Below are 14,038 nucleotides of genomic sequence, written 5' to 3' on the forward strand. Positions count from 1 at the left end.
TTTTTCTATCTCTATGTTGTGAATTTGTAAAAGTAACAATTCCTTACCCACCCATATTGTTCTTAAACAGGCACATTCCCGAAAAACATTGCAATTCGCAAACCGTAAAAACAATATCAGTATAACTCGTTTATGCTACAGAAAAAAGAAAAGGGTTGAAGAGGGTGAAATATAAGAAAATATATCAAGTTTTACCAAGGGCAGTGAGGGATGCCACAGAGAAAGTATAGCAGTAACTAAACTTTACAATTTATTTAGGTATAATTTGACATTAAACAAATGACTATGAAATAGAAACAATATAAGTACTTGATAATGTGTTTAATTAATCTGTGCCATTAGGTAAAAACGATATAAATCCAAAAATACGTTATATGGAACTAGTCGCTTTAATTTAAAGTGTCATATACTAAAGAAGAAGAAACCACAGCCGCAGGTCACATTGTCTTTAGTATACGATATCTATTTCATTTTATAATGCAATTTATGAGTCTTTATCAGTATCTTGAGCTGTTATTGAACTATTGGCAATAAAGATCTAAATACCATTTACGAATTTAAGCAACTCATAGAAACTAGTAACTAAAAAGTTATGATACTTACGGCTTACAAGAAGTCTATTCTGAGCTTTCTTAATGAAAGGCAATTTTCATGCAATTGAAAACTTCTCAATTGGTTCTAAGTTAAACGCGTTGGCCTACTTGGCCTTATTGCGAGTCAACCTTAAAATAGACTTAGTTATTAAAGAACTCCGTAATTAACTTCATGGTTTGTTACCGATTTGCGCTATTTGAATAAGTTCCTAACGCAAAATTGTAGTTTTTTTATTCTGAATTTTTACACGTTTTAATTAAAGGAAAATTTGTACTAATTACACAAAAACTAGAGTTTGAAAGGACAGACTCCAACAGAAAACCTTGAAAGATAAGAAACCTTAATATATTGGCACGATGAAAAAAAATTAAAAGCTCTATACGTATCTGTACAGTCAATATTAAAAATATGGGTGCATATAACTTACTCTATAATATGTCCCATAGTTCTTAATTCGCTGACATGAGAACTATGGGAGTTATGGGATATATTTTTGAGTATGATGTGTGCACCTATATTTTTACACTTGACTGCACAAGTGTACAATAACGCTTATAGAAATACCAAGACATAATACTGTTTATCATCCCTCTGTGACGCAGCGAGCTCATTACTGCTGTAATAACAATTTAAACTGAATTGAAAACCTTTTTTTCGCCTCTCCTTATACCCCATTAAGGCATGAAAAGGTGTTAGAGGTTCGTTATGACAAAGAAAGGGGACAAGGGTTACAAATGAAGGTCACATTTTAAGAACTTCGAGACCTAAAATACAATGGGCGTTTGAAGAAGATTTTTACGTAACTGTACAATATGTATGTAAAATAGAAAGTCAGGTGCTTTTATTTGTAAACCATTTGAAATCGTCTACAGTTTAAGTCAGTTCTAGACGTCTGATTCTAGTCTCCATTATTGATCCATACATCTATCAGAGACCAGATGGTCTAGCATGAGTTGCGTTCTTGCGCGCGACTCCATACTTGATGTTGCTGGAGACGCGCGAAAAAACGCAACTCATGCTAGACCGCCAGAGAGATCCCCTAACTCCCTGAGAGCCCCTTCTCTCATTAGCTTCCCTCGCCTCGGTACGATAGAATCGTTCCTTTGGCATTGGTATGAAAACAGAATTCAACACTTCCTTCCTTAACTGACGTGATGACAAGCTTGAACCCATTAGCGTCGGTGCCCCAGTTGTCTGTGACGTACTTTACGTCACAGTCACTGAGATGGAACAGCGCCTACATTAATTCCTTTGGCATCGGTATGAAAGTTGAATTCAACACTTACTAGGGTCCTTAACTGTCGGTGCCCCAGTTGTCTGTGACGTACTTTAGGTTACAGTCACTGAGATAGAACAGCGCCTACATTAATTCCTTCAGCAGCGGTATGAAAATTGAATTCAACACTTACTGGGGTCCTTAACTGCCGTGATGACAAGCTTGAACCCATTGGCGTCGGTGCCCCAGTTGTCTGTGACGTACTATAGCGTCACAGATTTGCTGATATAGAACAGCGCCTACACTCATTCCTTTGGCATCGGTATGAAAATTGAATTCAACACTTACTAGGGTCCTTAACTGCCGTGATGACAAGCTTGAACCCATTGGCGTCGGTGCCCCAGTTGTCCGTGACGTACTTTAGCGTCACGAAGTTGCTTCTAGTGAACAGCACTGATACTTGCTGCTTCGTGTTGCGGCATGATAGGTCCGCCTGTAAAAAAGGTGGTATGTTTAATTATTATTATTAATACTCATAAAGTAGGAGTTATTGATAATTATAATAATTAAGGGACATTGGCCCACGACCCTTAGACATGAGAACGACAGATGTCATAATGAGGTCAATCGATTAATTATGAATGACCCGGCTGACATGATACATTTTGTGAATCCAAACTAGAGAAGGTTCTGTACAAGAAAATCTGTAGTCTTTACTAACCATTTTTAAAAATATTATTAAAATATTTTGTGCAACTTAGTAAATTTTTGTGTAAGAATGTCCCTATAATATTTATTTATTTTTATCTAACCCCAGGCTCCCATGAGCCGTAGCAAAATGGCGGGACAACGTGATGAAGATGATGATGAGATCATGAGATTAATTGCAATTACGATTAATTGGCAGTATCAAGCACTGATACTTTTTTGTTCATTATTTTGAAATTAATTTCGTAGATTTAGATTTAAGTACGTAAATCAACTACAATTTTACGCTTTCTAGAACCACCCATATACTCTACCATATCATAGTATAATCGTGTTTCATTTTATTATTTTCTTTATTTCAACATAATTTTAAGGCAGTCATTAACACAAATACCATATTTTCTAACAATTCTAACATAATGTATCAACAGCGATCAGACCAAAGGCGTATAAATCTACACCATTCTCCCCAATCCACCACGTACCGAAGAATAAGTACTGAAAATCTTCCATTTTAAAACCAACTTCCATCTCAAAATGGCCGAAGCCCCGCCGTTAGGTAGCTTACATACGCCTTTATACCACGGATTGGATGGACAGTTTAGTAAGAAAAGGTCGCAAAGGACAAGAGTTTTGAATGAAGTTAGGTCTTTTTGTAGAAGTAGTTAGGTCCAGGCGGTAGCCATATTTCTTCCATCGACGGCTTACTGAGCGATGGCCATATTATATCGCTGTCATATTGGGAGAGATCGCGGCGACGTGATGGTTTAGGCGATGGCGATACATCAGCGACGTGTTTGTGCATCACAACTTAATTTAGGGTAGCCTTACGACGAGTTACGCGACACCGTGACTCAAATGTTATGATAGCCACGCCGCGTAAGCTGAAAACGTCGGTTTAAATCCAGCCTCAGACACTGGAGAGGTTGGTCATATTTTATTTCGTAAGTAATATGACATCTAGTTCAAGTTATAATTTGATTTAGATTTATAGTTTCATCTTCTGAGATAGTTCAAGCATCTGTAGTGCTATAGAGCGGAATTTGCTTACCCCGCTGTGTCCCGACAGCCTGGGCGTACCTCGCCTTAAACGCTCAAGACACAAGATGTTACTATTTTTGACCCCCCCCCCCCCCTAAATTCATCCAAAAATCATGCTTTGAATGACCTCGTTTCCTCCATGCCCCCCCCCCCCCCCAATTTAAAATGACGTAATTTATGAATAGCCCCCAACGCGAGTGGCTCTTGCTAAAGCTCTGTTGTCTGTTGTGAAACAAAACAAATGTCACACAAATTTTAGCTCAAAAACGTGTTTTATTATATTTAAATAGATCATAATCACTACATAGTATAAAACAAAGTCGCTTCCCGCTGTCTGTCTGTCCCTATGTATGCTTAGATCTTTAAAACTACGCAACGGATTTTGATCCGGTTTTTTTAATAGATAGAGTGATTCAAGAGGAATGTTTGTGTATAATTTGTTAACCCGTGCGGAGCCGGGGCAGGTCGCTAGTAAAATTATATGTTAATGTATTTTTATACTAAGAAGTATTTAACTTGAGCATACTTTATTAATACCATTAAGAAAGTTCCGCTCCCACGTTGGGCGCCATTAATGCATTTTGTACCAATAAATTAGTTTGAATGTCCACAGCCCAGTGCCAAACTTGGCACCTTCTCAGATGGCTTCCTTTGGGAGTACACTGAAAGTAAGATTCGTGTTTTTTAATGTATATGTTTTTGTAAAAATGGTAAAATAACTAAAAATGAGGGTGTACTTTTTAATATTAATGCATTTTAGAACCTACGTGTTTTTCTTCTCATCTTAGCAACTTCTAGTAAAGTCAGAGGTCCGCTTTGGCAACTTAATCCCAATGATTGGTACCAGCACTAGTTTTTACGAAAGTGACTGCCATCTCACTTGGTTACTCAGAACGGAATCAAGGCTTTATGGGAATTAGTCCCGTTTTCTCAAAATGTTTTTCTTCGGCGAAAAGTGAATGGTAAATTTATCAAAAAAAAATCAACATTGTATCCAACATACCTAACATCACTCTAACATGCATAAGTTCTAAAATATTCACTAGTAGGAGGCTGGATTCGAACCTGCTATCTTTTGTTTAAAAATTTCATGAGGTTACCAACGTTCAAGCTGAGCATAGGCGCTTTAAATCTAAGTCATTATGCCATAATCTAGTCTAAATATTATAAATAATCATTTAAAATTCAGACAAACATTCTTGGCCTAAGCTGATTTCATTCAGCGCCAACAAATAAGGCCAAAGATAATAATGAAATGTACTTCCGATATAACCTAGTTCTTAAAACATGTCCTAGTTAGACCTAGATTTCATTCGAAGCGCCATCTTGCCAGCGTCAGCTGCCTTTATGCGCACTTTAACAAAATGGCCGCCAATATTAAAATGTCTTTCGATTTATAAGTTGGATGTTTTTCCGTTTACAACAAAAGATCTTATGCGACGGGGATTACGTATAGCTTGACCAGTAATATATGATAATTGTCAAGAGGGCGCTGTTATTCTCATATATAGGGTGACAATTCAGTGTAGTATGAAAAAATTAGTTCCAGTGAAATTCCGCAACATGGCGCACCCTCAATAGATCCTGGTTCACCTATAGTAACTCACTACTTATTTGATTTATACATCGGGTGTTCCTATTTTAATTATAGAAGAGCTTAATAAGTGAAAAGCCTTTTGTAGTAACTTACTACATATTTGGGGAATGCAGGAATACTGACTTCAAAAATCTCACTGGTTTGGTATAAACGGTATAGTAGAAAGTACCTATAGAAATTCAAGTCTGCAATTGCTAGTATCACTATAATTTTCAATGTTTAGGCCCTTTATTTCGTTTTCTGTCTCGTAAGATAAGACATTTTATGATGAAGTTTACTTAAACAGTCATAGCCAATATTATTATTCTTTGGTGGATAGTTCATTAAAGGTTATCATTAATATCTAAGTACCTAGTCAGCAGACCAATAAAATTATAAGCCGCCAATTATTTTCTGACCTAGGTGGTAAATATATGTCCATACTTTTTATAAAATAAGTAAAACAAACGTAAGAAGTCATAAAATAGTATTTAAACATGACGCATAAGATGTAATCTTGACTACTAGAGTACTAGATAGAGACACATAAAAAGTTGAACAGGACCCCGATGCTGATTGTTATGAGATTGATGATAAATATGATACAACCTTGAAGATCGCTCACGCCGATTGTCGCAAAATGAGGTGAAGGACGTGCGTGATATGCGCGCCAATCACTAAGACGATCGTAAAGGTCATATCAAAACCCTAACTAATTATTAAATTAGAATCGAACTCCAGATATTCAACCAAAAAAGGCATTCTGAATTTTCTCACTTGATTCAAATCAAATAGTTTTCAGCGAATAAGAAACCACTTTATTAGAAATCCCTCGAAAAGGGTTGTACGCTGTCGGGCCGCCGATGGTGAATGAAAAACACGTAAAACTTGGCTGTACAGTATATAATACAATCTATATACACAATGACACGGAAAAACACAATATACATACAAATAACGAGCTATTTACACATAAAATTACAACAGATGTGCAAAAGAAACATTTGTCGCTCATTGACAGAGAAAAAACTATACATATAAACAAAAGACGCGCGCTGGCCGTGGCATCCGTATCAGTCAGGCTGCCAGCACGCGCGCAGCACAAAGGTTGGTAGGTTCCGTCGCCTACATTCCCCACCCTAGTGCTGGTACAGCACTCAAGACCAAAGAGAAATATCGCCGAACGGTGTGCGTTACCAAGTCGTATACTTTTCACTGGGTAATCCTCAACATAGCACCGCATGTGTCACAAGGAGGTCTGTCTGGTGGAACCCGCTTCTTCTGTGGACAGTATTCAAGTGCGGTCAACTCGAGTAGTGTCGAGTACGACATGGTTAGGTCCTCACGGCCCTGCGAAGCGCTCATCACGCTGTGCTTACACCAGTCCCGAAGCGTATGAGCAGCCGAATGTTCACAAGATGTAGCCAAACGTCCTTCTGAGTGCACTGACGGATTACATTTGTGCGCGAGCTGTCCGACAAGAGAGTTTTCGCCACAATTTAGTTCAAGTACATTTGGCACAAGAAAATTCAGTTCGCTGACGCTACATGTCTTATTATGTACACTTGAAGTTTCATTATTTACACTTAACATATTTACATTAGTCACTGTAGTGTCACACATTTGTTCATAAGTATTAAAGGTGTAGCGAATCCCCACGCTGTCCGCGTGGCTGCAAAGCTCAGCGTAGTCGGTGAGCTCGTGGTTGCCGAGCGATAACTCGGACACAGATTCGTTGTCAATGTGCAGAGGCGTAGCAGCCGGCGACTGGTACAGTCTGGCCGTGTAATAACATTCGTGGCCAAACTGTTCCTTGTTGTAGTTCATAGAGACGGCACCCGGCGCGCTGAACGTGCTTAAACGCGACCCATCAGTGTCGGCGTGCGAGTCGGCGCTAGCCGGCGACTGTCGCACCCTGGCCGTATTAATGCAGTTGTGGTCAGAATGGTTCTCGTTGGTCAGTGTAGAGGCGGCGGCCAAAATGTTACACGCGTTCAAGAACGACACATCGAAGGACCACTTGTACGCTGTCGGGCCGCCGATGGTGAATGAAAAACACGTAAAACTTGGCTGTACAGTATATAATACAATCTATATACACAATGACACGGAAAAACACAATATACATACAAATAACGAGCTATTTACACATAAAATTACAACAGATGTGCAAAAGAAACATTTGTCGCTCATTGACAGAGAAAAAACTATACATATAAACAAAAGACGCGCGCTGGCCGTGGCATCCGTATCAGTCAGGCTGCCAGCACGCGCGCAGCACAAAGGTTGGTAGGTTCCGTCGCCTACAAGGGTATTACTTTCACGTGGGGAATGTCAATGATCATAGAGAGTATTTTCGTGTTAACATACCTAATAGCCATCGACTTATAATACCGATGGGATTTTTAATCCGAAAAAGATTTTGGTAAGTTGAGATTTATGCCAAAAACTTAATTTATAACCACATATCGCACGAACAATTTTTTTTGATATTAGGTACATAAATAAGAGAGAAAATAAATAAATAAGAACAAAGTAAACTATACTCATCCCTTTCTTTTGGGTCCTAGTAGCGTAAGGCAAAGATAGTATGATTCTCTCTATCTACTTGTATGTTTGAAATAAGGAAGTCCAGGGTCAAACTATATAATTTATTTACTTCAAATAAATTATATAAACAACACTACGAGATTCTATCTCAGAAACATATTCACGAAACATTCCGTCACTACAAGTCATCGAATAGACAGTTCACATTAAACTTGCCACATTTCCAACATTGCCAGGCAAAGTTAGCTACTAGTTGATAGTTTGCAACTTTGCCCACACTCAGGTAACTATGCCTTTATGTCAAGTTGTTGGAATTTGTATCGGGAATGGTGTGACCACAGGGCACTGCATACTTGATATGCGTTTAAGTAGTAGAATGTTTGTGTCAAAGAGTTTCCTGTGAGGAATTATTTCTGTGTACGAGTAGCTTCTGCCCAGTTTCCTTTGAGGAATTATTTCTAACTAGCTCCTTCTTAACTTCATTTGCGTGGATAGATTTTGTTGATTGATATAAAAAAATCAATGCTTAGAATAAATTCAAAACGCTCTTACGGTAGATGTCGCTAGGGTCCCCTAGAACCATAATATGGTGGAAAGATTCGCTGGCTATGGATGAGGTCTTGGCGGCTTATATGGCAGAGCGCTGGAGTATCGATCCAGAGGTCGTGAGTTCAAGTCTCACCCAAGACAGTATTTTTTCCACTTTTAAATTTATTGTAAGCTTAATTTTATATTAGATAAAAAAAATCGGTTAAATCTTAACTATTCCTTTATCTCAAACTCAAAACCAACTGTAAAATAGTTTCAATGTTTTAATCTGACTGAATCGGACGAAACTAGAGGAAGTTTCGTGAAATATTGTTTTAGTCACATGTTTTAATTGCTCTCAAGTTGGTCGCAAGTTAGTTCACGTAGTTTGCAAGTACAATGTCTTAGCACGAACTAGGTTTAAGACTTCTCAGACTTCCGTTACTGTTGAGATCTTACTTACGCCGAAACTGAGGGACTACCGCAAAAACCGAATTTCGCAAATTTCGTGACAAAAGTGACAGAGAAATATAGCCCCTCTGTACGACCGCAAGAAATCACCTTTCCATACAAACGTAAATATAGTCCTCATTTTTCCTCTCCGCATATTGACATTATTGAAAATATTTTCATATAATTTGATGTAATTATATCAAAAAAATGTAATAAGAATAGATTTCGGAGTTGGTCCCATAGTAAAAGTTGCTCAGTATGACCTTGCTTCAGGAATTCAGTGGCTGGTGTAACACCTTGTATTATTTGTACCTCCTCCTTATAGCAGATACTACGTGAACATCAATTTATTGAACTTGTGTTTTGTCCATTCATAAAATGTTCGTCGAGTCTACGACTACAACTTTTTTCTACTCGTCGACTGCAATGCTTGAATTGAGACTTCGTATACCAAAGTGAAATCGCATACTTTTTTCACTATGGGACCCCAACTCAACTATAATACTTATTCATTTCGATACAGTTTAGTCAACTATAATGAAATTGACCAATCGAAAGGACGGAGCAAGTACCAGGGCCTCATGAGTTACGAGGTGTCGTTGACCAACCGGCCGGGGGCGCGGGGCGCGGGGGCCGGGTCGCGTACGAGTATGAAGGTATCGCGGCTGCTCGCACATCTTAGCTGTATACTTTTAGTTTTTTTACCTACATATATGATTCTTCTACTTGTTTTAAGTATTTTTTTTGTTGACTCGTAGAAAAAGTATTGTATACAATAGTAATATAATCAAGCTTTTCAATCTCGTACCTTACTTAGGCAACTCAGCAAGTTTCGTTGCCTAAACGCGGTACTCGACTGAAAAGCTCTCCATTATATCACTATTGTATAAAATACTATTACCCACTGTATTTTATTTTAAACTAATTTTAAAACCCCGCTATGCCCCAAGCCATCTAGAAATAATCATGATACTCAGACAAAGGCAATTTCATATTTTTAATCATGCAGTTCGCGGCGCATTTTGTATTAGATCGTATAGTTGTGCCATATTTGCTAGTGAGTTCAAGTTTGAAACCTATTTCAATGGCATAGGGTTGAGAATGAAATAACATAAATATTTGTTACGAGATGTGCCTATAATTGTTACTGACTATGATGATAGTGTATAGAAGGATCAGTCAGTGTCAGCCAGCAATCAAAATAACTTTGCGAGCCTAGGCCAGCAATATTATTCGAAAATCTATTGCAGGCGATCTTACAAATGATGTTAAGTAGTGTACTATCACGATCATATTTGACAATATTTCTATGAATTTTAAGCTCCATTTATTTATAAATACGTCAATAATCGGAATGGTGACCATTTTACGAAACGATATTAATAAAATTAAATCCTTACAGGATAATATACCTACTTTTTTTCTTCTATCCAAGATACTTGCCCATCCCTTTCCATAAAGGCAAAGAATAATGGAGTAGGTGCTTTACCAGTATATTCGAACGATTAACTGAAGCTACGTGAAATACATTTTATGCAAAAATTTCACCTTAAAGGTACCGTTGAACCGTTACACTACACCTGCATTGTTGCTGCCTTAAATGTCAATCCGGACAGCAACATCGATTTTGACATTTGCGGCAGTAATGCAGTCGCCTTTAATTGCGCTACAATACTACTGCCAACACGTCCCTCTTTTATTAATATAGTTAGAAAAGGACGGGGACGGGCGAGATACTGTCGCGCCAATCATGTGCTAGGCCTACTGCAGTAATAACGTGCTGCAATACTGCAGAAGTACCTATGACTACTATGAATGCTGGTGTTGTGGGAATCCGAACGGTACCGAAAATCAAGATATTCTACCTAATCCAAACCCATCATCCGCATCTACGGGACATTTGGGTATGAAAGAAGTCCCTTCCATTATTTAAATAGAATCGTAAAAACAAATCAAAGACAATCCTTTGTTTGGAATCCAAATTTGAATTTAAAATTCGAAAGTTTTATTTAGTTGTTGATTTCTAAAGTAAGACACCTGCCGGCTGCTTATTGAATTAACAAAGCTAAGTTTCGGGTGGAATTAAAGCTCTTATTGCTGTTTGGGAGTTTGTTTTGTTTGACCAGATGGCTCCCTAGGTTTTAAGTCTGGGTGCAAGTTTTGGTATAAATTAGATACAGTGTGTTGACTTTTTGCCACGTGACAGCTCATGGGAGCCATGGGTCCGCTTCGCAATTCATCTTAGGAATCTTGCCTATTACGCACTAGTTTTTACGAAAACAGTTGCCATCTGGCCTTCCAAGTCAGAGGGGAAACTAGGTCTTATTGGGATTAGTCCGGTTTCTTCACGATGTTTTCCTTCACCGAAAAGTGACCAGTAAATATCAGCTATATATCGAACATAAGATCCGAAAAACTCATTGGTATAAGCTGGGGAGTGAACCATTGAACCTGCAACCTCCGGATTGAAAGTCGCACTTTCTTACCGCGAAACGATCTCCTTGAACCTATATTATTTCATTATTTCAGTGTCTCCTCAAACTTTGTAATACCGCAAACTCTCCTCTACCTACCTATAGAAATAATTACGCGCCTTGACAACTTAATACTGCAGTAAACTCCCGGTCATCTTGGCAAATTAAAAAGTTGCTGTCCATAAACTATCCTTACTTTTTTAATTAAACGCACAGTTCCCGAGTTATTGATGGCGTGGCCAGGAGATTGTTTCAAGATTGAAAATGTTTCTTGGAAAATCGCTAGCTTTTAAAAAGGAGGAAATTAAGGTGAAGTTTATTCTTGTTTTGATCTATTTTATAATGCTTACTTTTAATCTGGGACGTTTCTTGTAAAATAATCTTGTAATAAAATTCAAAACGTGATTTATGCCGAAACCGAAATTTCGGTCGGACACTTTAGTAGGTATCTTCTTCACTCGACGAAGATTTTTTTCTCTGATACTAGTAACGTACATCTTGTTGGTAGTGAATACTGCCAAGCAACAAAAATATGTATAAGTGAATATACGACACACTCTAATGGCTTTTCAATGACTGTCGGTCTATCAGATAGGTATAGGTAAATTCAAAATATCAAATGCTACCGAAAAATTCACCGATTCAGGTAGAACTCGTTCTTAGAACGGTGAATTTTTTAATTTAATCAAAGTATTTGTAGTACCTAACGCTCGCAGACATTATCTAATCCATACAACTCGTTTCCGCGATCCCCGAAATATAAATATTAATAAATATATATACAAGAATTGCTCGTTGAAAGGTACATACATGTATAAGATATATTATATCACATTTTGTTAAGTTCTATTGGTCACCATTAATACCCCCTTCATTACGGCGTACCTGCGATTTCTTCACGCCCTAATTTGGCGGGATTCCAAGGAGTCTCGGCAATTACGCGGCTACTTCCGATTATCTCCGAACACTTCCGATCGATTATTCCCTATAGACTACCACCCTCTCTCTCTTTAAGGCCCCGTGGGTTCAGATTCTTTTCAAAATCTCACTGAGCGTTAGCGCGAACGAGATGGCTCTGCGTGCCCGGGCTCGCAGATGTTTTGTGATTTTAAAGTTTCTGTAAGTTTTAATAAAAAAGTAATTGAGGATTTTTTAGATTTTTTTTTTTTAACTCACATTTATAGACGGGTCTAACGCGAAACTTATTCAATTACCTTTATATACCGACGTTAATATACCGTACCGTACCGTATGCGTATGCGTGCGTGTGTGTTATACCGTATGTGAGTTAATATGTGTTCAAAACGCGAAGGTTTTAAATATTATATTTTTTTTTGTTTTTTTTTTAATGTTATAACTTTTTTCACCTCAGCAATCGCATTTTGCTCACTGAGTGAGAGAAAATGAGCAAAATGCGATTTTGCTCACTGCTTTTAAGTAGCAAAGTACCCTTGTTCGAGCTACCCCAGCAGCTTAAAACTTAATTGTTGGTATATCTTAAGAAAACATGAGTGAATAGGTAAGTGATGAAGAAGGAATACATTTTTCGGGTTCTCTAATATGTTCTCACTGCTGAGGTGAAAAGTTTTGTGAACTACACAGAATCACGTGAACTACACGAGATCAAAGTTATTTACACCTCGTGCGCTTTTGAGTCCCTTACTACGCTCAAGATTCTAAATTAGATTCACGAGCGTAGCGAGTATAGAATCTTTTGCTTGCACGGGACTCAAAATAAGCACTCGGGTAAATCCACGGTGACTCACGTTACTTTGTAGTCACTATTCCTAACAATCTTGTCGTATATTTGAGATCAAGAGCTTTCTACGTCGAAAACTTGATAATAATATCACAGAGTACATTACTGCGAATCATTTATCGAAGTACTTTTTCTCCATCAAATTATAAAAATTGGAGAAAAGTGGAAAATAACTCCATGACTCACGTTACAAGAAATGGACACGGAGTTTTACGCCTTTTGTGTTTATTGATTTCCCTTTGATTATTGAATGAATTAGTTTTAACAAAATAACAAAACAATGACATAAATATGCAAGCTTCTTTAATAGTTAACCAAATAAAATCAAAGATACACCCTTATTTAAATAAAATATAAAACCTTACGAACTCACGTTACAGCGATTTCGTGAATCACGTTACTTGCGACTACCTAGAATATTTTGATATTTTTTATCATTTCTAGCAAACAAATAGCATATTTATTACTTATTATTATTAGAATTAGAACTTTTCTGATACGTTATTTAGCTCTACCCAAAGCTTGGCGATTAATTAACATCGAAGATGAGGATGCAATTGAACTATCTAAGGCTCTTGCTTATTCAGCTTTTTTCTTTGATCTATATGTTTTTCAACTCTTTTTCTGGTTTTTTCTCTTTCATCCTTTATAAATTGGTTTTTCTTTTTTTGAGTCATGTTATCTAGCAACTTCTTCTTTTGCCTGATTTTTTGGCGGCAAGCCTATGTTTTTTCTTATACTCTTCGTACTTTCCGTCGTCTTTCAGCTTCTGTCTTCTTCTTTTTGCCCTTTCTGCCGCTGATAGAGGCATTGTAGCTACAAAATACATTCAAATATTTAGTTACTCGCTTTACAGTTGCAACAACGCGATTCACTGTGACTCACGTTACAAGTATCTCAAGTCATGTATTTCTATAAAATAACACTTATGCGGAGAAATAAACCGCGAGAATGACACCATCTAAGCCCAATCATACACATAGTTCAATATAAGTTCGTTTGTCCAAAACTTCAGTACAGTAAATGAAAAATATTGTTTTTTACGTTACTCACGTTACTCAACGACATGCAATTTTCATTCACCTCTTACATATTTTTCTTTCAACTTATGATAATTGTAATCAAAGTAACGCGTGAAT

At 37.5% G+C, this 14,038-nt stretch overlaps 1 protein-coding gene across 1 annotated transcript in view; it reads right to left on the reverse strand.

The window, feature by feature from the left end:
* The window catches only part of LOC134648363 (uncharacterized), a 96,345-nt gene that overhangs the window by 9,139 nt on the left and 73,168 nt on the right, over positions 1 to 14,038 (reverse strand). The window contains exon 3 of the mRNA XM_063502884.1: positions 2,159 to 2,303. Coding sequence (XP_063358954.1) covers positions 2,159 to 2,303 — 145 coding nt within the window. The remainder of the gene's footprint in view (positions 1 to 2,158; positions 2,304 to 14,038) is intronic.

Source organism: Cydia amplana, chromosome 5 (assembly GCF_948474715.1).
Source record: "Cydia amplana chromosome 5, ilCydAmpl1.1, whole genome shotgun sequence".
Lineage (NCBI taxonomy): Eukaryota > Metazoa > Arthropoda > Insecta > Lepidoptera > Tortricidae > Cydia > Cydia amplana.